General features: G+C 33.0%; 3 protein-coding genes across 5 annotated transcripts in view; 2 read left to right on the top strand and 1 right to left on the bottom strand.

The window, feature by feature from the left end:
* Positions 1–5,957, top strand: part of LOC133183070 (E3 ubiquitin-protein ligase TRIM9-like) — a 33,371-nt gene extending 27,414 nt beyond the window's left edge. For both annotated transcript variants that reach the window (XM_061318005.1, XM_061318004.1), the window contains exon 8: positions 3,591–5,957. In XM_061318005.1, the coding sequence (XP_061173989.1) occupies positions 3,591–3,889 (299 nt within the window). In that variant the 3' untranslated portion in view covers positions 3,890–5,957. The remainder of the gene's footprint in view (positions 1–3,590) is intronic.
* Positions 5,958–10,848: 4,891 nt separating this feature from the next.
* On the bottom strand, positions 10,849–14,204 carry LOC133183069 (radial spoke head protein 4 homolog A-like). Its single transcript, XM_061318003.1, has 9 exons — positions 13,972–14,204; positions 13,362–13,551; positions 12,845–13,120; positions 12,677–12,737; positions 12,438–12,548; positions 12,194–12,291; positions 11,931–12,072; positions 11,446–11,815; positions 10,849–11,327 (listed from the first exon to the last, which is right to left on the bottom strand). The coding sequence occupies exons 1-9, from the start codon at positions 14,073–14,075 to the stop codon at positions 11,099–11,101; spliced, it is 1,581 nt and encodes a 526-aa protein (XP_061173987.1). The 5' UTR covers positions 14,076–14,204; the 3' UTR covers positions 10,849–11,098.
* A 76-nt stretch (positions 14,205–14,280) lies between these two features.
* LOC133183068 (protein kibra-like) lies at positions 14,281–24,034 on the top strand. 2 transcript variants are annotated; one of them, XM_061318002.1, is made up of 7 exons: positions 14,281–14,604; positions 17,157–17,588; positions 17,763–17,957; positions 19,872–20,067; positions 20,618–20,772; positions 21,153–21,214; positions 21,376–24,034. In XM_061318002.1, the coding sequence occupies exons 1-7, from the start codon at positions 14,520–14,522 to the stop codon at positions 22,546–22,548; spliced, it is 2,298 nt and encodes a 765-aa protein (XP_061173986.1). In that variant the 5' UTR covers positions 14,281–14,519; the 3' UTR covers positions 22,549–24,034. The 2 variants fall into 2 exon arrangements, with proteins under 2 accessions (XP_061173986.1, XP_061173985.1); XM_061318001.1 differs by lacking the exon at positions 14,281–14,604 and adding an exon at positions 16,910–17,055.
* Positions 24,035–24,063: the final 29 nt, after the last annotated feature.

Raw genomic sequence — 24,063 nt, 5'->3', positions numbered from 1 at the left:
TTGTGTTTCCCTCTGAAAGCTCACGGAGGGTGATAACAGTATGCATTTTTCTGCAAGGCTTAAAGTAACTCAAAGATAATTTTTTAGAAAAAAAAACAATGTTTTCATTTTCATTTTTACATTATAGTGGTTGTTAATGGTTAGTGTCATATTTATTTTCATCTCAAAAACTTTTGCAAGATAATAAAATGATGGGCGTTTAAGACGGGAGACATCACATATTGTGATGGGGCTAGGTCACTCTGAAGGTATATGAACCTTAATTTGGACATACATGTATTAACCATACATGTACTTAAAAATTTGTGAATATATACTTCCCCAATTTTATATTACTTCGTAACTATTCTTAATTTTTTATGGCATTGAGCTTTAGCTTGATGAGCATCTAGTATTCATGCAGAAATATTTCTTTTTCACCTCAGCACTAGGTTATTTAGGCAATTTCCTCTATTATAGACTATCAAGTCCATAACCTTTTTAATAAATGATGAATCTCAATTGAATGGACAACATGCTATCTGATCAGATTTTTGAGTACAAGTTGTAAACTAAGAATACATTCAAGACATTAAGAAATAATGCTTATATAATGATTAACAGAAACATGCATTTTGATTGAATAATACTGAAGTGAAGTCTTTTGGGAGATTTTTCACCCTTGACCTTTTGGAGGTGTCTTGTTAATTCAGGACCTTTCAAATTTGGACCAGAGTAATCAGTTCCACACCCCAAATGTTGACTTTTAAAAAGTTTTTGCTACATTATGTAATCTTATTTGTATGTTCAGAAGCTGATCAGACTTAAAATAAGTAAAAAAATCTTTCATATAAGATACTATTGAATCCCTTCAGGCTTTTGATTCCTTTTTGCTAACAACAGAAAAAAATCAATTTATGTAATTTGATTTTTAAATATGCATAGAAAAAAAATATGCAATAACAATTTTTTATACAATCATACTACTTTCTATCTCATCAGATTCAATGATGAGATGAAGAAATATAATAGAAAAATACAGAGACACCGGTAATAATAAAAATCCAAAGGGGAAATTCACCCTATAACGATCACATCCTCAGTATGACATAACCTGCCAGTCTCCAGAGACTCTGGTTGATGCTTCCTTCTTTAGCTAGAGGAGGATATCAGTATGCTTGAAGATCACATATAGAAAAGTGCACACTTAAATTTATCAGACTTGATAAAAGGAAATCAAATGAAAAGACACTTTTTGCCTGCGAAAGCAGCAGTTAAATCACAAGTGAGTGTCTGGTGTTGAATAATTTGGGATTATATGGCGAGACTTTACAGTACTCTTTGGTGAAGAAGAAGATAGCTGGATGTGTTTTATAACTCTGCATGATGAAGACATGTTTATGTTGTGGTTGTTATTTTGATAAACTTTCTGACATTCATAACTTTTTTTTTCCTCTTGTATTTCAACAAGAGGGCAAGTTGTCTCCTATTTTTTTACTCCTCATAACTGTACAACATAAAAATATTACTAAACTTTGTGAAATTGATGAATCTGAGGAAAAAATGGAAAATATCTATAGGGGTCTAGTGAATTACAGCATTTCATGGCAGGCATTGATCTGTTTAAAAATCTGACTAGAAAAGCTTCCAGTACTAGTTGTAATTTCTAACAGGTATCAGGGAACTAATATAGTGCCATGGAAATACAGAGAGAAAAAAGGATAATAAATCAATATTGGTGTTATGAGATTTCCACAATTTCCTTGTAGCTTAAAAACATCTGATGCCATTGAGACTGCACTGTAGAAGTCTCTGAATTCAGAATGTTATGTTTTTTCATTACCGGTTCATTCTCTTTTTCTTGCGACCAAAGCCAATAAAACTGAAGATGTTGCACTTCATTTAGCTGGAGTTTGACTTCCATCTTTTAATGACATCATCTCTCATTAACTTCCATGTAATTGAGTGCATTGTATAAATGTTGTTTACTCATTTATTATCTCTCTCTCTTCATATGGGTATACAATATTTGTTTTGAGCTGTTGAAATAAATTTATAGAAGTCAGAATATGGAAATTGCTTAAGCTAAGAAGAGATGAGAATTTTTTTGCTTAACTTCTTGTTATGTGCACCTATCGGTAATCTGAATTTTCAAACGGGGTATTTTTTTTCACAAGGGGAAGAACAGAGAAAGCTAGTCCCCGAGTTGAGAAGGAAGTATCTGTTAAATGATTGTTGAAACAGAAGGAAAAAATTGAAGAAAATTCTCTTTGTAGTGGGATTAGACAAACAAATACCTAACACCCAGACAGTTTGATCCTTGTAAACATTGCCCTAAACTTTGTTAATGGGCAGGCAGCCCTTCTTCAAAATGTTTACATTCAACAGCTGATTGATAGCTAGAGATACACCACAGAAATTTAAGCCCAATCAGGAAAATTTAATTATTTCTCTCATCCTCTGATTACTTCTAAAGATCAAATCAAAAATTGTCTTATCAGGGGGTACTTAAACTTCTATAAATCTGTCCGTATCAGAGAGAAAGTTGGCGACTACCTGTCCTGTTCCGAAATAAATTGTCTGACAGAAGCAAGAGGGGGAAAAAAAATTTTTATGTAATTTATGAAAATTCCTGGGGATAATTATAATTGGTATTTGTGGGAGATTTATAAGTCAACATCTCCCTTTGATATCTAGGTGAAAAATGCTGGAAAAAATTGATCAGAAAAAATTGCAATAAAATATCATGAAATGCTCCACTTTCATAATTTTCTGATATGGAAGGAGATACTCTCAATTTTTATGTGGACAATTTTTGCACAGTTTAAATTAGCACACATACATCAAACAGCATTTTTTTATAAGTATATATGCTAACTTAGCAAAAAAAAAAAAATGTCAATTCAAAGTGCCTAAGGCAGTGTAGTGAAATGATGACATAGAGAACATTTGAAATCAAAAGTAAAAGTCTCTATGGTGATTGATTCATTTTATTCAAGATCAGGGACAACGAGGATGAAGAGTCAAAGATGAAAGTGCAAAATATTTATAGGGTTTTAATTTTTCATGCATGTATGTTATTGTTTGTCAGACTGAGAAGTTAAACTAGTAATAAGGCAAAGACACTGCATTTTTTTTCATTGTTACCCCCAAAATGTGTCTATCTCACAGACGTGTAAAAACTTGAAGTACTTCTTGATATATAGATACAGTTAAATTTTGGCAAAGTATATTTTTAATTTCACTACAGTAATTTCTTGGACATGGCATACCTATTTTGTTTTAATGAAGAGCATGCACAATATCTTGCAGGCCTGCAGGAAGCAATTTCAGTTTGGGGGGGGGGGGGGGGCACAGCCATATATTTTCAGTTGAGGGGGCACTATCAACCGAAAATTCCTTGACAAGCAAAAAAAAAAAAAGGTCATCAGAGGTTTTTATTGAGGGGGCACAAGCATATAGTAGCAATGTTTTCTACAGTAATTTATATATCGGCAAAATTATTGGGGGGGGGGGGGCACGGCCCCCCGTGCCTCCCCGGTTCCTACGGCCATGTCTTGTTTTTCTCCATAAAAAGCTCTAATGATGATAAACTTCTTTTTCCTTTCCAGGCAAGGATGAGAAAGGATGGAGTATGTACATTGATGATGGAAGAAGCTGGTTCATGCACAGTGATGAACACTCAGAGAGGACGGATGGGGGGATCAAAAGGGGGAGTGTGATTGGAGTCCTGTTGGACCTAGACAGGCACAGACTCTGTTACTTTGTGGACAGTATACCCCATGGACCAGTAGCATTCAAGAATCTCCATGGCGTCTTTTTCCCAGCCCTCAGTATTAATCGTAATGTTCAAGTGACCCTTCGAACGGGTCTGGAGCCCCCAGCGGAAAGTGAATCTGATGATGAGTAATGGAAAAATGTTTGTTCTTTTTTACTGGAAAATCTGCCATATTGGTTGTGCAATAATTGGACGTGCTGAGAATCATCCAAAAGATATTTTTCTAGTCAAATTTTGTTCATGCATGGGTGTTGCATTTTTAACACACAAATATCATGACTTTTTTTTGTGAAGATGTGAAACAATTTTCATAATCTAACCTCATTTCTGAGATAAAATCTTGTTTTAGAGAAAATGTAAAAACAGCAACGAATCTCACTTTTTTTGTATGGAAACTTGTATTTGTCATCAACAGTTATTTTATTTATCTATACATTTTGCAATTGTTTGAAAATCTTTGCTCATTACCATCTTATTAAAGATCTACAAAAAGAACATGAACATTGTAAAACATCTGATCCACACAAGTGTTGGGTGGAACTGTTCATAATGTTATGATTATTTTGAATTGAAATATTTTTGGAATCTTCGGTAAAAACTTTTCTTTTTTTTTTTACTCACCTTATTTTTTGTTCACCTATGATGAATATATTTCTCAAGGCATTTGATTTTGCAGAATTTTCATCAAACAAAAAAAAAATCTTGGTACAAAAGGGTGGAAGTAAAATCTTTATAATATTGAACACTATTTCTCATGATAAACATACATACGCGCAAGATATAAAGAGTGATATTTATACCAAGTATGTAATTTTGAAAGGTCGTTCTATTTTGCTATGGATGAGATTTGCTTTTAGCAAAGCCAAAAAGAACCTTCACTGTATAAATATAGCATGAAAACCAATGCTATTACTGTATGTAGAAAAATTGCTGTGAAAGGAGTTTGTTGACTTCTTTTAGCATGTACATAACTAGTCTGTACATAGCTTCAAAGATTGTGTTGATGTCCTTTTTTCAAACAAAAGCATTTCATTTAACTTTCATATTTTCAAAGTGCTAGGTTAAACAATATCAATTGACAATCTATGTAAGGCCAAAGTGTTCAGTGATTTGTTTTATGTCTTCAGTATTTCTTGTAATTAAGAAGCCTGGTTTATCCATGCAGGCAATTCTACTCCAGCATGCTAGGCTCATGGTGAGACTTTTGACTTGATGGGGAGCTTAGGGATGTTACCTGAGGCTCTTACTTGTAGGAATATTTTGATTCATGCTTCTCAAACATTGATTTCTTAGATAATTCTGAATCTCATTGAATTGATATTTTCAAATCTTTTGACCATATTTGAAGTCTTTGGATTGTCTTATTTGACTACTAAATTCACCATCTATAAGCAATATTATTGCTTTTTAGGATATAAAACAAATAATTTGAGAACTTTGGCCTAGATATGGTGCAATATTTACTCAGGTTGTCTCCCCTTTATCACTGTCATCCAATATTTGCCAAAAAGGACCAGATTTTTTTTATCAGATAAATCTACATTGAGAAAGTGACATTTAAAGGGCTTTTAAAAATGAGAAGCTGATAGCTGTTTATCCTGCAGTCATTTTAGCAAAGTGCACCTTGATCCGATACAAGACATTTTTATATTATTTTGAAACATTGTGATATTTTTCTTTTTTTTTCTTTTTTTTTTCTTTTTTTACTTTGAACAAGTATTTATAGATACATTTGTACTTTTTATGATTTATTAATATTTTATTAGATGATCATTTTTTAAAACATCATTTGTATTCTGAAAATGTTTACCCCAAAACTAGTTTTGTTACAGTAATACATTATTATTTTACAATGATAAATAATTGTAATTGATGCCTAAATTTTTTTTGATTTGTTACTGTTTGGATATTTTCTTTACACCCATCACAGCAGTTAAGTTGTAAACTTATGTAAATAATTTCTTACTGCAACATTGAGAATATAAGTGGGTAATTATAATTATTTGTTTCAGCATTTGTACTTGTGCTGTTGTACACCTTTCATGAAATTTTACCACTTGATAAAATTGAAAAGTTAATACTAGTATGTGGAATTATAGAAGTTTCTTTTTAGCTGGAAACAATACAAATCCTTTTGTATGAATCAAATAAAAAATGTTTATTCTAAGCATTTGAATGAATAAATGAGTAAATTGCCAAAGTCTTAGGTTGTTTCCATCCAATATTGAAAGAGATCAGAATGAATTCAAGTTAGATACTTCAAGTATATTTCTGAAATGAATCTCCCAGAATAATAAATTGAGGATCATCATGATGCTGAAAGTGGATATTTTATTTGCAAAAGAAGAATAATATTGAAAAATGAAGAATGGTTAAACTATTTTATCATGGAGATTCAAATGCATTTGCATACATTGGAAAGACTGAAATATTTATGTATCAGTATAAGCATGCAGTCAACATGTTGTTACCAAGGCCTGAATGTCAGGAGAAAGGGGAAATGGTGCTGTAATTTTTTGAGCATTTCTTGGATATTGAAAATTAAGCACATTTAATGTGGAAATGCAAATTTTTTCCTTCTGTGAAGCCTGTAAGTGTCTTTGTCTCACAAATTGATGGGAGTTATTGCTCAGACCTTTATACAAGGATGCATGATTATAAACATACAACGAATATGCCAAAAAGTATTCACTGAGACATATAATGGCAGTATAAATAGTTTGAAGTCAGGCAGAGAGATATCTCTCAACAAATTGCAACACTGTAACTTTTTAGATACACTGCAGAAGCACATAAATACCATATATTTGTGAAATGAATATTCAGTTCTTTGGTGGAAAAAAAGAGGAATTTCAGAAGACAAGGAGTACTCAGAAAAACCAATTTTTTTAAAGGGGGGGGGGGGGGGGGGTAATAACACTGACTCTGAAGTGAACCCTTCTTCACAATAAAAATAAAGAGATCATTAGAAAATGTTGTTTTTTTTTCATTTTTCAGATGAGATAAAACATAAACCTTTGGTTATCAGGATTTCTGTGAACAGTAGAATGGCAACTTTTTGTTTTACCAAAATGTACTTGGAAGGATACTATAGGCTGCATTCAAGATTGTAGCAGATTGTATGCTAGCCTTACCATTCTAGCCATTACAAGCATTAGTTCTTGAAGTGTGTTCAACAGACCTAAATATCTAGCCTAACAACTAGGCTAGCTGCTATGATTTCGAATGCAACTCTAGTGTTCAACAATGGGTGCATTCACAATTCTTCCATTGGTTGATATTGGTGGTACAATTTACCATTGGCAAAACAGTGGTACCAATGTTTACCATTGGTAACTTTTATTGGTTACCAATTCTGCAGGCCAACCACATTCGCGGCAGAATTACCAACACAAATTTTGGTTCATTAGAGTCACCAACAAGATGGCTACCGGGACCGTTCCTGGTAGCGCAAGTGAAGTTTCCTAATAAATTATACAACTTCAGATGAATTTAACAGCTATTTAAGGGAGAATACTCTTAACTTTACATAGTGTTGCACATTTGCTACAAATGAACGCTCTTTTGGAAAAAGAATATCACATGAAGACGTGTTCATATAAATATATATCCATAAGAATAATTTTACTTTTTTAGGCAGTGCAACAAACAGAATTCTTATTGAATTTGTTATTTCTAGAAAAAATGGTGAAAAACTAAACATGTGCTGCCGGTAACCATTGATTACCGTTGGTGACCATTAGTAACAAAGTGGTACCATATTAGTCACCTTAGGCAACCGTTGGTATAGCCTTTGGGTGAATTAAAAAAAAATGACCAAACACATGTTTATCAACCCACACTAAAAATACAGGCAATGAAAATAGATTTCTATGTCTCAGCATATGTCTTCAGATAGTGTCTAAATACCTGCCAAATATCTCGTTGATATCTCAATTAACAAAAAAGTTATGCCCAAAAATGATGCTAAAATTGTCAGAGTGCAACACCTTTTTGTGACATTTTGAAATTTCAACATTTTTTAGAGATCTGTGAAATAAAAAATAACGCTTCATGTTGAAAATAAAGACTTTCCTGATAATATTCAAAGTTTTGAGCTTTAAATATGGACTGCCATAACTTCTGTTTAATCAAGTTGTGGTCATGGCTGATGTTTAAAAAAATGTTATACCATGTCAGGAGTGCAACAGAAAAAATGTAGTGTTGCCAAAAAAACATCAATTGTAAAATTCTGAAAGAAAATTAAGACAAAAAAGAATTTTCGAAGTGTAAAACAATAACTGATATACATTTTAAAACTTAAAAATGTTATATAAATCACAAGCAGCATTAATGAGAGTCAAGTATATGTGCATACCTAAAAATGTCAGGAGTGCAACATTTGATGTTTTGCTTCCAAGCATGAAAAAATTATTATCATTATATGATTTTCTGATTTTTATTTTGGAAAATAAAGACACAAAGAACATTTCTACCAAATAGATTTATCAATTACAGGATCTGTCTGTGCTTCAGATCCATATTTCTATGGTCAGGAGTGCAACACATTTTTTTAAAGATTCAATTTGTGTGTCGAAAACACTTCTTTTCATGCTTAGAAATATTCATTAATTAATAATGATCTTTTTGTATAATTTAATACTAAATTATTGACAGGGTTTTTTTTTTATTAAAATCCTTCCTTTTTCAATTTTATCAATTCAGATGTGTTTTTATCTTTTTGTGATTTTTTTAATGAATGTTAAAAATAAACACACTAAAACATTGTCATAAAATTCAAGTAATTCCTCCTCAACTTCACTGAAACAACAGAACAAGTTCTTATGTAATTTTCACTTCACAATTCTACTTTAAAGGCCCAAATGCTTTTGGTCAGGAGTGCAACAAATATGTTAGAATTATAATTCATCCAATAAGAATAAAAATAAAGAAAAAATGATGAGTAGAATTTTTCTGGTGGGTTACTGTGTTTGTCCTCTAAAGGAAAATATGCTTTAAAATATATTTTATCTTCTAAATATACCTTTAAGCTAGTTTTTTGGGCATAAAATAGGGTATAATTCCAGATAAAATGCGAATTTTAAATTCTTTCATCTGTTTTAATTATGAAGTATTAGACTATAAGTATTGCACAATTTCATTACCATTTGATGTTTCCAACACTTTATAAATTTTTGTGTTCTGTGGTTTTAATTTTAAACTTTACTGCAGTGAGGAGTGCAACAAAACTGCTTTACAATTACCGATGCTTTTTAACTATCTTTACTGAAAAATAAGTTGAAAAAGAAATGCTTGATACTATTTGATGTTCAAAACACTATGTCTATCAACAAATTACATAAATTTTATGGTCAATTCAGGGAACAGTTTTCATCATTTCACATATATTTTAAATACAATTTATATATATTACACTTTGCAAATAATCATGTTTTAAGGTCTTCAAAATATGAAAAACCTGCTCTAAACGATGAAAAATACCAACATGACAAATTGATTTACAAATTAAGTAAGAATGGGTTATTGTGTGTTATAATTTTTAAAACAATGTTAAATAAAATACATATCAGATGTCAGGAGTGCAACACAATAATGTAACATAGGTTCACTTCAAAATCTAGTATTTTTTGTAAGAGAACTTGTATATAACAATTCTTTTTTGGCTTAGATTTAAAGAATTGACTTGAACGGACAAAAAAGTGAAATTTGGGGAATTTTACTGCTTCATATTTTTTTCATATTAACACTTTTCAAACCAGAATTGAAAAAATAATGTAAAATAACAATCAAAAAGCCAATTTTTTGTCACATGTACAAGAGAAGATACTCATTCAAGGTCTAGATTTAATCATTTATACCCCTTTTACCATTTTGAAGCATTATAAAAAAAACTATAATTTCTTGTTATTATGTATTTTAGAAAGTCTTTTAAGGTGTAATGATATTTTCTTTTTTCAAAAGAAATTTTACTAATAAAAATTCTGAAACTTTTTAATCCAATTGTCTTTTCTATTGCCACTTCAGGATTTTAAACTAGAATGCATTTGCATTATGATGATATAAGTGAAAAATATGTTATAAGTAGATGAATTTTGCCAAAAAAATTCAGTTTGGTGGTCATTTTTTTTTTAATTCACCCCTTTGGCTGTTTTGTCATTGGTTTACCAATATGCTGTTCATAGTTCTAAGGCAACCAATTGTACCATTGTTTAACATTGGTGCCAAAGACAGCCAATGGCAAAATCGATATTTGTACCAATGGAAAAATTGTGAACAAACCCAATATTTTGCCTATATACTTCATGAACACAAAATAACTATATTCAAAGAAAGATAACTCTCCATGAAATTTACATAAGAAATACCCATACCCTGATATTTCCTTGAAAGTTGTTATGTGGTGATCCTTATTTAATAGTGTGTTGACTTTGATGTCAGCTCTTATGTCCATGCAACAGAATGTAATCATGACTGAGTGTGTAATCAATAAAAGATCTCTGTACACATTATGATATTTTATATCAGGTTTGACCAAACTGTAAAATATATGTGATTATCTGAAAGCATGTATACATGCATTGATCATCATTCCAGTGAGTTGAATATGCCCTTTTATCATCATGCTATGGTAGATGTTTTATTTATTTCATACATTATTTTTCCTCCCTTCTATTAATTACTTGACATTTCTTTTCATTGTATCAATGGTCAAATTTCCCATTTGGGAAATTCCCATTTAATTTTTCAAATTAAGTTGAACAAAGCAATACCTCATTGGTATAAAGCTTTACTTCAGTCAATGTATGGTACTGTATGGTGGGTTATTTTAGCAGGTTGAAAACTTGGGCTTAATTTAGCATTTTGTTAGTAGTCCACTAATATTATTCAGTTCTCTTCTTAGTGTTCTTTTGCAAAGTCATGGAACAAACCTGTGACAGCTAAAATAAATTCCACCAAAATTATGACATACCTTTGAGCAAGCAAAATACCAAATTTTACAACCACCAAGAAAACTTGCTAATTATGGTATTCACCACACATTAATATTGGCTACACACACTTTTGATGTTCCAACATAAAACAAATCAACAGTCAATACAAATGATAATTTATTAGGATAGTATATACAAACTTTTTTAACAAAGTATTCATGAATGATGTTTATTTTCATTGTTCTTTCTATTTGTAATCAATGTATGAATATTGACTCCAGAGAGATTGCAAATATTTTTAACTTCCTTAAAGTTCAAAGTCTGCAGTAACTGCCTCTCATCATAGTTCAAGTTTTTTCTCTTAAAGAGTCACTGCCCCTTTCTTCCCTTACAGAGTTACTTCCCCTTTCTAATCATCCTCATCTTCCTCCTCTTCACCTTCTTCCATTTCCTCTGCTGCTTCAGCAGCCTCCTGTTGAGCATTCCTGAGGGCATTCTCCTCCTCCACTGTTGGGTCCTCTGCCTCGGTGATTTCTGGGCCGCTGGGGAATTCTTCTTGGATGGGTGGAGTTTGTGGTGGATTGTAATTGTCCATGCTGTATTTGTGACCATTGCCAATGTAAACATTCTCAAATTTCCTGTAAAATAACAAAAATATTGCTCTTAAATAAATTTCTTCCAAAATTCTAGTCAAGTATTTAGATCAACAGAGATTCTTTGCTTAGTTCCCAAATAATGTCTTATAAATAGACTTACTTTCCAGCTGCAAATGCATGAGCACCAGGCCACAGGTTAGAGTGAAGAACTGCAATAGCATACTGAGGAATCAACTTTGAGGATACTTTTGGTGTCCATGGAGGTAGGTTTCCAATTTCCGCATCCTCTGACAAGGGTGTCAGAAGAGGAGGTCCAACCTCGGGTTCTGGTTCATCTGGTTCCTCACGCTCCTCTTCTTCATCCTCATCCTCAACCTCCTCAGGAGTTTCCTGTCCCACCTTCACCCAGACACAACGACCCTGGGGCAGGATGTGTTGCACATGGTGGACCCAGTGTTGTAGAGAACCATCACATAAATCTCTTAGTGACACTGGCTCAAAATCCACATTGATGACACAGTCATTGCGACCTGAAATATATGGAATCACATATATAAAAATATTCTTTTACACCAAGAAAATCCACAGACACATAACTAATAATGACTTCTTATAACACAACTCCAAAGGCTTAAATAAACCCACCTTCTGCTTCTTCCTCTTCTTCCTCATCTTCCTCAAATTGGTAGAATCCCATGGGTGATACATGGGTACCAGCACTGATACGGGCAATCTGGGCCCTCAAGTAGTTAATCTCATTGCCAGGGAATGGGGGATAGCTGACAACCTAAAAACATGAAAGAGATAAAAGTAAAAGTTACAACTACTGGTAAATATGTTTTTAAAATTTTTCTCCAGTTACCTGAAAGAATTATATGTATAACCTTCTCAGTGATGGAGTAACTTACTGGGGCATCCAATCTTCCTGTGAAGAACTTCTTGATGAGCCTGGCTGACTGGACCTGGGCTGGTGTCACAGCTGGTAGCTTCGTCCAGGGTTTACCAGCTGAAATCAAAAATTAAAAATGTTAAGTTTTCTTTAAAACATACACAGTAAGTATCACCATTCAAGATTGAATTTTGTTATTATTGATAATCAAAATATCATAGGATTCCTCAAACTAGTAGTGATCAAATTCTAAGCACACTTACGATCATTGCAGACAAAGTATGTTTTCTTGTTAGTTCCGGTTTTGTTCTCCTCCTTTGGAACTTCTGGTGGAGGTTTGAAATCTGGTTTGGGAGTGTCATCCTCTTCTTGTTCTAAAAGAAAGAGTTGGGTCTTTTTATTCACATAGAAATGTTCCATTTCTACCAAAATATCTATACAATATTCAATAACCCTTCTTCTAGAAAACATTGTTGAGCATTGAATTAGGGGGTAAACATACCTTCCTCTCCCTCCTCATCACCATCTTTGTCAGTTGCTTCTTCTTCTGGTTGCTCCTCTGCCTGAAATGTCAAAAGGACCATTAAATAAACAAATGATCCAACATCAATGATTTTCTGAGACAAAGTATCATAACATAAACCACAAAACAAACTGAAATACACCATACCTCTTCCTCTTCTTCCTCCTCTTCATCTCCATCTCTGTACTCCACCTCAGCCACATAATAATTCTGTTCAGTTCCAAAGATTTTACCCCAGAATCTAACATGTGATAATGCATGAGTGTCCACTAAATTTTTTAAAGCTAACCAGACACGAATCATTTCTTCACGGTTCAATCCGATTCCAGCTTGCTCAAAGAAAAAACAAAGTTCCATAATATTTGGAAGAGGAGTTTCAAGTTCTTCACTTTCTTCTGGTTCATTGTCCTCACCTCCTTCTTTCTATAAATACAGGGCAAATATTAATGTACACCTGCATATTATATGTTTGATAAGTTTTCTTTAAAACATACACAGTAAGTATCACCATTCAAGATTGAATTTTGTTCCTGAACTTTTCTTCTGAAATGTAATACCCCCAGTTCATGAAACATCACATGAACTGCGCTGGAATTTGTATTATTATATTATATTCTAGAGAAAAACATTCAGCAGAAGAAAGTACTAGATCTAAAATACTCACTGCAAAAAGTTTTTCTTGAACTTTGGCTAGAGCTACTTCTGTAGACTGATCAAGTTTATCTCTAACTGTGTCAACATCTGATGTAAATTTAGATCTTTTTGTGTCTTTGCTTATATCTTCAATAACATCCACCACATTGTTTGGTCTTTCATCGAGAACTTTGGTAAGAACACGGCTAAGATGGTCATACCTGACAAAAAATTACACTTACAATGAATTTTCAGACCAGAAAAACAATAAATAAGACATTGTAGACCTCATTTTTCTCTTTTTTTTAATTCCAAAAGAAAAATATACCATATGGTAACCAATCACAAATGCTGTTACTTGCAAAACAAATCATATTTACTTCTCATATTCCTATTTCTTCCATCAAATAAATTTCAAGTTATACTTTGTTTATGTGGTTAATGTTGTTACCAACAGACAGAAACAAAAATAGAATTTGAAAAGAAAATTCCGATGCAAATATACATGTACTTATCTATTTATTAATGAAAAGCATGTTCTGAAAAATGTTTAAATTCTCAGAGCATGTTATTTTTTCACATGGGAAATTAATGGTACTAATACAAACATTCCTTTTTTTTAGGATACAAGCAATACTTACAAATTCAACCCTGTGTCTGTGCTGGCAGTGAGAAGAAAGGATTTTGCAGAGATGAATTGCTGCTCCTTTGGGTTGATGTTCAACTCCATGTTGACATCCGTCATCTTTGCTGCTATTTAGAGAGATATCTCTCTTCGTGTGTATTTCCGATAGCAGTACAATCTTATCGTGCCCTGTTGCTATACCACCAACACACTGCACACAAACCTCACTGCTGAGTTGTCAAGGTAAATACGCACTTCTACCTAAAACGTCACATCCGGTTTTAGTCTGTGACGTTTAACGCACATTGATTCTAATGCCACTTCCTGAGTGAAAACGGAGAGAAGAATGTAAACAATTTGACCACCTTATACAATCAATCATGTTACAAATAATTATTTGATGATCAGACAGATGTAAATATGGTGTCATGATAATGGAAATAACTTTGAAATGGCAATTTATATTGAAATTATGTGGAATTCCTATCAGGAGGATGAGCGCACCTGCGATTGTTTTCCACACTGCAACATAGTTAAAAGACTTGATTATTTCCACCGACAGTAATGTTATCGAAGAAAAAAGACTCGGGCATTAATGATGGCATTGCAGGAAAATATGTCAAACGTGAAACTCCACCAATGCTTAGAAGTAAGTCAAGTTTCTATGATGAAAGGGTATTTAAAAAAAAAAACTACATAAATAGTGTCGATTTGCCTCAACAGTTTGCCACATTGTTGAACTACCGTTAAACTATGTTATCTCGAAACCGATATCTCGAATACAATGAATATGTCCAAGAAAGTTGGAAGTCAAAACCACTTTTCTTTTTGTATACATTTTAACCTCGATATCTCGAATCCTAGAATATCTCGATTTTTTTCTCAGCACCATGCTCCATCAAGTCTTAGATAGCAAGGTTTGACTGTATTCTGTTTTCTACTTCAGAGATCAATCTAAAAGTATGAATGGAATTATTTCATAATAATCATTTAAAAAATAGGCCTTGTGACTGGTTTAGGGTAAAAAATGGTAGATGGGGTTCAGGTTGGGGGGGGGGGGGGTTAGTTAGAATAAGCTGTAACTTAGGTCTTCACCATTGCTAGCTAGAGTACATTCCAAGTAGTTGCACTGTAGGAAAATGGAGCAGATTCGCTACCACACTAATTTTAGAGAATAGAAATAAAGTTGCATTGAATATTCCCACCAAAACGTAAATTTAGTTCTTAATTGTTCATTGTGTATCCGTATACTAACATTTATAGACTAGAATCATCTGCCCCTGTTTACTTTGCTACATGCCATCACACAGAATGAATTTTGTAATTAAACCAGGTATCTGGATCACAATGTCATTTTAACGAGAGAAATTTGTAAACATGGTAAATTTTGTAAGGGAGGTAAAAGTTCTAATATACATCCCTCTTCATGGGACAGTAAATGGACAATAATTTATTGTTAACTAGTTAAAGGTTGAGCAATTCCCCTTTACTGCTTTAACTTAATAATGAAAAGTTCTAACCAAAGAGAAAGATCCAACAACCTAAAGGTCCTTGTGCAGATTTCTAATAAAAAAAATAAAATAAAATAATAATAATACTGTTTCATTTTTTTTTCTTTTTAAAAATAATATGATTTATATAGTATCTAGAATAAATGTTGAGTAAAGTAACAATTTTTTCTGATATATATATAAGTATTCTCTGCTTTTCTTTTTCTTTCTTTTTTTTTTTTTTTTTTTTATTGAACTGATATATGAGAAAAATCAATAAAAATATGACGGGGAATCTAAGAGCAAACAGATTCTCCTGAATTAGTTACTTAATCACTGTAGATTTTTGTCTAACAGAAAAGGTTTGAAGTTTCAATATGATCTTCTTATTTGGTTTTCAGACGTACCTCATCTGTCATTTAAGGTTGGCTGCATCGTTAAACACAATTGGTTTTCACAGTATAATGAGTATATATTATAAATTCATTACATTGTTCAGCAGCATCAGAAAGTATAGATTTAATTTAAAAGAACAATTTTTAAAAATAATTTAGAAACAAGAATGGTTGATGTCACAATGTGGTATATATTATATTTATCTATTTAAATTGTCACTATCTATACCATGAGCAAAGTTGGCTAAGAAATTGATTATAAATGCTATGATGCTTATTATAAAGTCTACAGATAATGGAAACATGTACACTATGAAGTTCCATAGGAGTAACTCAATTACAGGTATAGCAGAGTGTTAACAGTTTCGGGAGAGCCAGAGAGCTAAATTGGCTTATCATATGTGTCCAAGCAAATGTAATTTAATCAAAAATGATGATTGTGTTCATTTGCATTGGAATGACATTGATTTTAAAACTTTTACATGGCTGACATATTTGATGTGAACGACAACAAAAAAGTGTTTATAGTTTTGGGGTATATTTTCTTCTATTTTAGAAGACAATACTTCATCATGTTCATATTGTATTCTAATTTAAAAACATGGTAACAAAAGTAAGTAGTACACATGTAGTTCATTAACTAGGTGTAAGGCTTTAAGATCATTTCAAATCTCCTGTAAAGAATGAAGGACCCTTAAACACTTTACATGTAGACTATTCAATTTGATATTAAGAAGAAGTACTAGGAATGAAATATACATTATTTTCACCAATTTGTTGTTGTTTTTTGTTTATTTTCCCTGTCAGAGCTGAAGAATCTGTCATCTTTGGATTTTTTCAGATCAAAATTTGAACCTGAGGACAGTTTTAGTTTTTTTCTCCCTGTAATTAAGGTCAAATAAAGTTCAAAGTATCAAGTTATTGTACAAGTATTATTTTAAGACAATCTGTTTAAAGTAATTTTGAGCACATTCACTTAAAATTGTTGAGGTTCCTTTTGCCAGCTTGATGATGTTAAAGTTATTTGTTTGAGTCATTGGTTAGTGTATATATAAGGCACTCTAGTTGAGCATTCAGTTTATTAGGATATCCTTCTTCAGAACAAAATGTTTTCTTCAGTAGCTGCACCTTATGATATTGACAGGGAATTTGATGAAGTGTTCGATAATCTCAATAAAACATTGGATGACCTTTTAAATGTAGATGAGCTACCAGGTAAGAAGTGAAAAGTGTGAAGTATTTAAATCCTTTTTTTTCATAGATTTCTATTGTAGATTTTAAGAGAGACTTGAATGTGATTTTTTAATTTTTTGTAGATTATCACACCCCTGTTCGCCAGACCCCAAATTTTCAACGTCGCAGTGTTAAAACCCCAGCCACATTTTATGTTCCTCAACAGTCGGCCAGTAATGTTTTAAGCAGCAGAACACAGGTGACAACTCGTTCCAATGTCCAATCCAGTGTCACATCGCAAGAGACTCGAGCCCAGCAGTTGTCCCCCTTGACACAGCAGAGGAACACGCAGAGTGCCCCTCCACAGATTGCCGGTAATCAGCTATCCCAAGGGGTTCAGAACTTAAGTGTGGCAGATCGTTCTGATGTCTCGGGGTCTACCAGCTCTCTGAGCACCCAGGGGTCAACTACTAGTAGTCAGGGTACATCAGGTTATGGCACTGGTCCACAACCAACCGAAAGTCCAACTCAGCAGAGCTCAGGGCAGAGAAATAATCTTGGAGCCATTAGAGAAGGTATTGATAATAAACTCAGTTTGAGAAAAATTTAGCATTCTGAAGGGATATGTAACTATGAATAACATTTTATTACATAAAAATTACAAATATGTATGATTTTCATGTCCACTTTAGTGGGAAAATTTTCATAAAAAGGAATAACTATTAAGTCAATTGTTATATCTGTTATAGATTTCCATGAACCTGGTAATTTAGGAGCATCACAAAGCAACTACTCAGATTATCACAGCCAGTTTGATGAAAATTACCAGATACAACAATACCATGAAGAGATCAGAAACCACTATGCACAGCAAAGTGGAGGTCATGTGACCAGCACACAGCACAGTCTGCAGTCCAGCACTCAGCAGTCCAGCACTAGTGCATGTAAGTATAGCAAAGAATGTGCTGATAAGAAATTTCAATGTCCCACTTCTGCATTTCCACAAAATTTGAAGCCCCACCAGCTACCACCCACCAGCAACAACTCTCAGCATGATCAGTATTTGAACACCACTATCTTGGGAAATCAGTGCTCCGGTAACACTGGAAGTGTCCAAACAACCGTCAATACTACAAGTAACTTAAGCAGCAACCAATGCTCACTTAGTAGTGTTAACAGCATTCAGCAAAATCTTTGTTCCAGCAATATGAATACTGTAGAGAGCAACCAAGTTTCTCACAGCACAAATACTATTCAGCACAGTGAGTCCCTCAGCAACTTATGCAACATGCAGTGCAATCATTCCTCCACCAGCACAAGCACAATGCAGCACAGTCACTCCACCAATACTTTGAACCAACAAGATATCAGTTTCAGCAACAATGTGCAACACTCCAGTAGCAGTAGTTCATTTCAGTCCTTTAGTTCTGTTTCTGAAAGTACAAACACCGACATTGGTTCTTTCGAGTCTCCAATTTGCTGGCAATATAATCCTCTGCAACAGCATTGTACAAACTTGCCTCAGAACACTAACGCTATATACAGCAGTGTTTTATCTAGCAGTGCACATTGTAGCAGTTCCAGCATCATCACAGGTGACACGATGGTTGATTCCTTTGTAGAGCAGTCTAGCAGTGCACTGACAGACTGTGTTAGCACAAAGAGCACATTGAAGTGACTTGCTTAAAATCAGCATGTGATTAATCTATTCATTGGAAATTCTTAAAAATTTTGTGTAAAATTTTATTTGAAAGTTTTAAGCAATATGTCTTCTTTGGTAAAAAGGATGAAAATTTTAATACAAGTAAACATTGTTTTTGTAAATATGCTGTATGTAGACTAAAGAATAAAAGTTTAAATTTCTTTGAAGTGTCTTTCTTTCATTTTGTACAATTCAGAAGATTTCAATGCTAATATTTTAAAATGAGCACAGAATTGAAGGGAAAAAAAACATGACAGATATTGCTTTATGATAATTATGAAAGGATACATGTACTGATAAGTAAGGTACTGAATCAAGTAAACTTGTTTGGAGTACGTGTACTTGCATTTAATTACTGTATTTGAAAATTTTTTAACATCAAAACTTGAAAAAAAACAAAAACAAAAACAAAAAAAACAAAACAAAACAGAGAATCTGAAAGTAAATTGAATTAAAACATAATATATATCATCTTTGATGTGTTTAGATCTTATGTATATGAAGTATTGCATAAAAATGCTAATGGAGAATGATTTCTTTCAGAAATTTTGTGCAACAAAATACATGTATTTAAAATAAAATTAATTCTTGAAAATTTCAGATATATTTTAATATCTTGCAAAAAACAGAGATGTATGGGACACCATGTCACTATGTATAAATTACATTTTTGGGGATGAATGACCACAAAGGTGTTGAATAATGCACTGAGGATTCAGTTGCTTATTAGACTTCATCAATTTTTCATTAAAAATGTTGAATGGAAGCCTTCATATAGAGGAAATCTGATTCAAATATGACAGTTCATTAAATGCAGTGGTACTTGAATAACATTAGCCTCCCTCTGAATGTTCACGGAATACACATTCTGGAAGCATTAGTCAGCACATGTATGCGATATATGTGTGGGAATTTCTTACATAAGTAGCCCCTTGATACTGGAAAATACCAGTGAAACCAAAAATATGAATCATTTTGAAGTAATAGCAGTTTTAGGTTAAAAAAAAAAGTTTCTTACATTTTGTAATTAAATCAGCATTTATGTGTTATTAATTTACTTAAAAAGATTTAAATGAGACAGTAAATTGAAAGGGATTTTGATATATTTTTAAGACTTTCAAGTAAATTTAATAAAAATACACGGTGATTATTTCAGCATCCTCTTCTGCCTATGCTGGTGATGAGTTTCCCCTGCCCCCAGGCTGGTCATTAGACTGGACAGTGAGGGGGAGAAAATACTATATTGACCACAACACCCAGACCACCCATTGGAGCCACCCCTTAGAGAAAGAGAGTCTCCCCACAGGCTGGGAGAGAATTGAAAACAAAGAGTATGGAGTGTACTATGTAAAGTAAGTATACAGAGGATCACATATTTATGAAAACTGTTATTTGTTATATCTGTTTAACAATTTATTTAAAGTATGTATAGTGAATTTGTACATGTTTTCTTCAAATATGGCTTCCAAATATCAGGTTATCTTGAAGTAGTGAAGTTTTCTGAAGAATTTAATTTAAAATCTAAATACGAACAAATAGAAATGTCACTTTGATAATTTAAATTTTTAGTTCTTAAAAAATTTGTTATAAAAAATGTAATTTTTTTTTTTAACCTCTATGGGACACAAAATCAGTTTGCTATATCCATGAATTACTTACACTAGAGTTTGTTATAACTTTAAAATTTTGTAAAGACTTGTTAAGAATTTCACTGGGGATCACAAAAGCTTCGCTATATCCATAAATTCGTTATATCTTTGTTCATACTGAACAAGTTTTACTGTATGAAGTGGGAGATAACAGATATTGTTGAGATGACAAAAAATAAGATGAGTTTACTTAGTGAATATACAAGTTCAAGAATTCATCAAGAATTAGAAAGAATATCTTATTTTTTCCCAGTCATTACCTACAAGTAGCACAAGTGAACCATCCCTGCTCCCCAACTCAGGGGAACCCAAGGTTCAGTCTTCCACCCCACCTACCCAGACAGATAGAGTACCGCTCTACCCGCCAGGACCATGTTCTTGTGCCCGCCAACCCCTACCTTCATACAGGTGAGAAATGTTACTATAAAACAAGTAATATTTTCAGTTCCTTTTTTTAACCAAATCTTTGGTTTACTCACAATTGCAAAAAAATAAATAAGTAAATAATTTTTTTTTAAATTGTAGCAAAACATTTCTTTCTTGCTTTACTTTTTACTTGAACTAATTTACTGAAATGAATGAAATTGAAATCACTAACTTTCAAAGAGTTACATTGACAACATTTTGTACTGCAGAAATTACTTTTTTTAAACTTTAACAGATGCTAATGATCTACAAGAGATCCTTAATTAATAAAGATTTATACTTCAGAGACATAAGACTTGTTTATTTGCCCTAAGAATATAACACCTAGTTTTGATATTAATGTACTTTTTATGCTATAACAGAAATTCCTAAATGGCTGGTTGTATATTCAAAAGGAGCCAGAGAACATGATCATAAATTGAAGGTCAGTAAGTTGATCAATAGAATCAGTAATTTAATAGATGAGGATTTCATTGTCATGATGTGTACAGTCACTAAAGTGCATTTACAAATACCAGTGTGTGTGTGTTTTTAAAATATATATCCAGTTGAACATGCAGTACTTACAATTAATTTTTTTTTCAGTGGGATTTGTTCCGGTTGAATGAAATTGAGGTGTTTGATGCAATGTTGATGCGACTTCATAAACAAGAACTGGAGCAGATAGTGATGAGTTATGAGGCTTATCGTAGTGCACTGATTAGAGAAATGGAGCGACGAAAGAAGGAAAATCAGGTTCCGGGCCAGACTCTGGCACTCACTCAAGGTGTGGAGCACCAGAAACAGATTCAGAATGAAGGACTTTTACCAGGGAGACTGTACAATATTGGAGCCCAAGGTTCAGGGCAAAGCCCAGCACAAGGTGCTTCTCAAGGCATTCAACAGAATGTGGGTCTTGGATTTCCTAGAAGTGTTGAGCAGGTTTCTGGAATGCCAGTAAATGTTGGTGTACCACAGGCTTTGCAAGGACAAATGATTCAACAAAATATGGTGAGAGCGAATTTGAATTTTCCAAATGCAAACCCAGCAGTGTCAAATAATCTTTCAAATCTTCCACAAGGGGTTAATCCAAATGCTGGACAGCTAGGGCAGACAGCAGCAGAGAGGATGATGATGTTGCACAGTCAGGTGTCAGATAACCAATTTGCTATGCAGAAGACAGTTACAACTCAACATCATTTAATGCAGCAGCACCACCAAATACAACAACAACTGGAGCAACTGCGTCAAGAACAGATGCAGCGTCATCTTCAACAGCAACTTATACAGCAACGATTGCTGCAACAGCAACATATGCAACATTTTCAATTACATGGTGCTCAGATGTTGCCTACATCTCAGAACTTTGTCTCCCAGCAGCCAATTAGTAGCCAAGTGCAGCATTACACCCCTTTCACAGCTAGCCAGCAGACTAGCAATCAGCAGACACAAGGTTATTCACCACACCCAACAACCATTGCACAACAACCTCAGAGCAACCCACAACCCTTTACTCAGCACCCATCAACAGCACAAGTATCCTATCCAGCCTACCCTCAGCTTGCAACAGCAGTCCCAACAAATATGCAACAACTGCAGCCACAACAGAGCATACCACAGGGTTATCCTCAGCAAGTGGTTGCAACCACACTGCCAACAACCCAGCAACCTTTCTCGGTAACTTCATCACAGCCAACTGTCCCCCCAAGTTTTCCCCCAAAAACTCAACCACAGACTCAATCAAAGTCCCTCACTCAAAATATTGAAACCAAAGTTTGACACCCTGATGTGCAAAATATTTAAGTTAGGTGCATTTTTAACATATCTCAAACAATTCCTGGTGTAGTGATATTGAAATGGTCAAACTATTTTGGTTATTTTGTTATCTTCCAGAATCCAAAACCAATGTGTTATACTTAAGAAACGGTATAAATGTATTTCCATGGATAGTGTTTAATAATATCTAGTTATTGGAAAAATCACCTTAGGACTGATTACATACATTTCAACACTATCATGTCTTACAGTACTACATCTGTGAAAACAAACTGTATGTCAACTATACTGTTCCAGTCTCAAAGTTACAAAAACTAGTCTGTCTTCTGATTGGCAATATAGCGTTTTGTCATTGAAATAGTAGATGTAATTTGTTTCACAAAGGGGAAGGGAAAGTTTAATTGTTTAAAACTTGTGTTAAGTTTATTTCTGTTGTCATAGTCATGAAAGCTGTACAAATTTATTCAGAATTTATTTCATGTAAATATTTTATTGGAAGTTTGAATTAGGCATATATTTTTTCCATATTTTTTGTAGCGGCATTTTTGTTAAAATACTGTGTATTTCATTTTACCTAGATGTTTTCCTTAAATTCTTTTCATGTGTTGATGTTGTGTGCCAAAACATATGTGAAATTTTTTGAAGGAATTTATTTACATGTAACTCCAATATTCCAAGCCCCTGATACGTAAAGTATTGTTTTAAAAAAAACATCGAATATTCCTTAATTCCTTTATATTTGCCTGAAGGTTTCTATGAAATGGACAATTCAGCAATTCTTAAAAACTTTTTTTTGTAAATTATGATTATAGACTTTTAAAAATTGGGTTTTCTTCAATTTTAGTTTCCAGATTATGATATTATATTATCAGGAGAAAGCTTTTATCTTTCCACACTTGTACACTTTACTGATAACAGTTTCCAGGAAGGTACAAGCCAAAGACAATTTTGCAAAAATTTGCTTTATTATGTCAATTTTTTCCGTTTTCATTTCAAAGTTTCATAATTAAAATTCATCATATTATAGAGAGGAAGAGGAAAAATAGTATGTTTTTTGTTTTCAAAGTGTACAGGTCAAGATGATAGTAGGAAACTTTACAAATTTTATTGTTTTTTTTCCTTTAATTTAATTGCTGCATAGCATATTTAAGTTGTAGCATATTTTATAATTTATTATTTGTAAAACTTGAGGTCCTTTGAACTTTGATATTATTTTAGGGGATGACTTTTTTTCAATTAATAAAACATGTGTTAATGTACAATTGGCAATCTTAGCCTAACATTAGTCTGGAAACCATGACAGCAGCTGTTGAACAGTGAGATAAAATTGACAGATTTAAAAAAAAATGGTTGTGTTTGAAAAAGTCATTTTTGCATGATCTCATTCCTGCTGTATATATTACTTCTGTATTTAATCATGTGATTCCTTGTTGACTTTTGAATAAAGTAGACTGGGTGATATGCTTTTTAGGAAAAGAGCAAATTGTTTTATTTTTTCTGTCATTATTTCTGATTATG

Source organism: Saccostrea echinata, unplaced genomic scaffold (assembly GCF_033153115.1).
Source record: "Saccostrea echinata isolate AGI-Se365-2 ecotype Australia unplaced genomic scaffold, CSIRO_AGI_Sech_v1 ptg000009l, whole genome shotgun sequence".
Lineage (NCBI taxonomy): Eukaryota > Metazoa > Mollusca > Bivalvia > Ostreida > Ostreidae > Saccostrea > Saccostrea echinata.
The sequence above is the reverse complement of the archived record's forward strand: the minus strand, read 5'-3'. Positions and strand labels throughout refer to the sequence as shown.

Excerpts from the sequence above, each read along its gene's own strand:
- LOC133183068 (XM_061318001.1), top strand. The coding sequence starts at position 16,947 with ATGTTTTCTTCAGTAGCTGCACCTTATGATATTGACAGGGAATTTGAT. Across the intron at positions 17,056-17,156 it reads AAATGTAGATGAGCTACCAG|ATTATCACACCCCTGTTCGC; the intron begins GTAAGAAGTGAA and ends AATTTTTTGTAG. Across the intron at positions 17,589-17,762 it reads TCTTGGAGCCATTAGAGAAG|ATTTCCATGAACCTGGTAAT; the intron begins GTATTGATAATA and ends TATCTGTTATAG.
- LOC133183069 (XM_061318003.1), bottom strand. The coding sequence starts at position 14,075 with ATGACGGATGTCAACATGGAGTTGAACATCAACCCAAAGGAGCAGCAA. Across the intron at positions 13,552-13,971 it reads ACAGACACAGGGTTGAATTT|GTATGACCATCTTAGCCGTG; the intron begins GTAAGTATTGCT and ends ATTTTTTGTCAG. Across the intron at positions 12,292-12,437 it reads ATACTTTGTCTGCAATGATC|CTGGTAAACCCTGGACGAAG; the intron begins GTAAGTGTGCTT and ends TTTTGATTTCAG.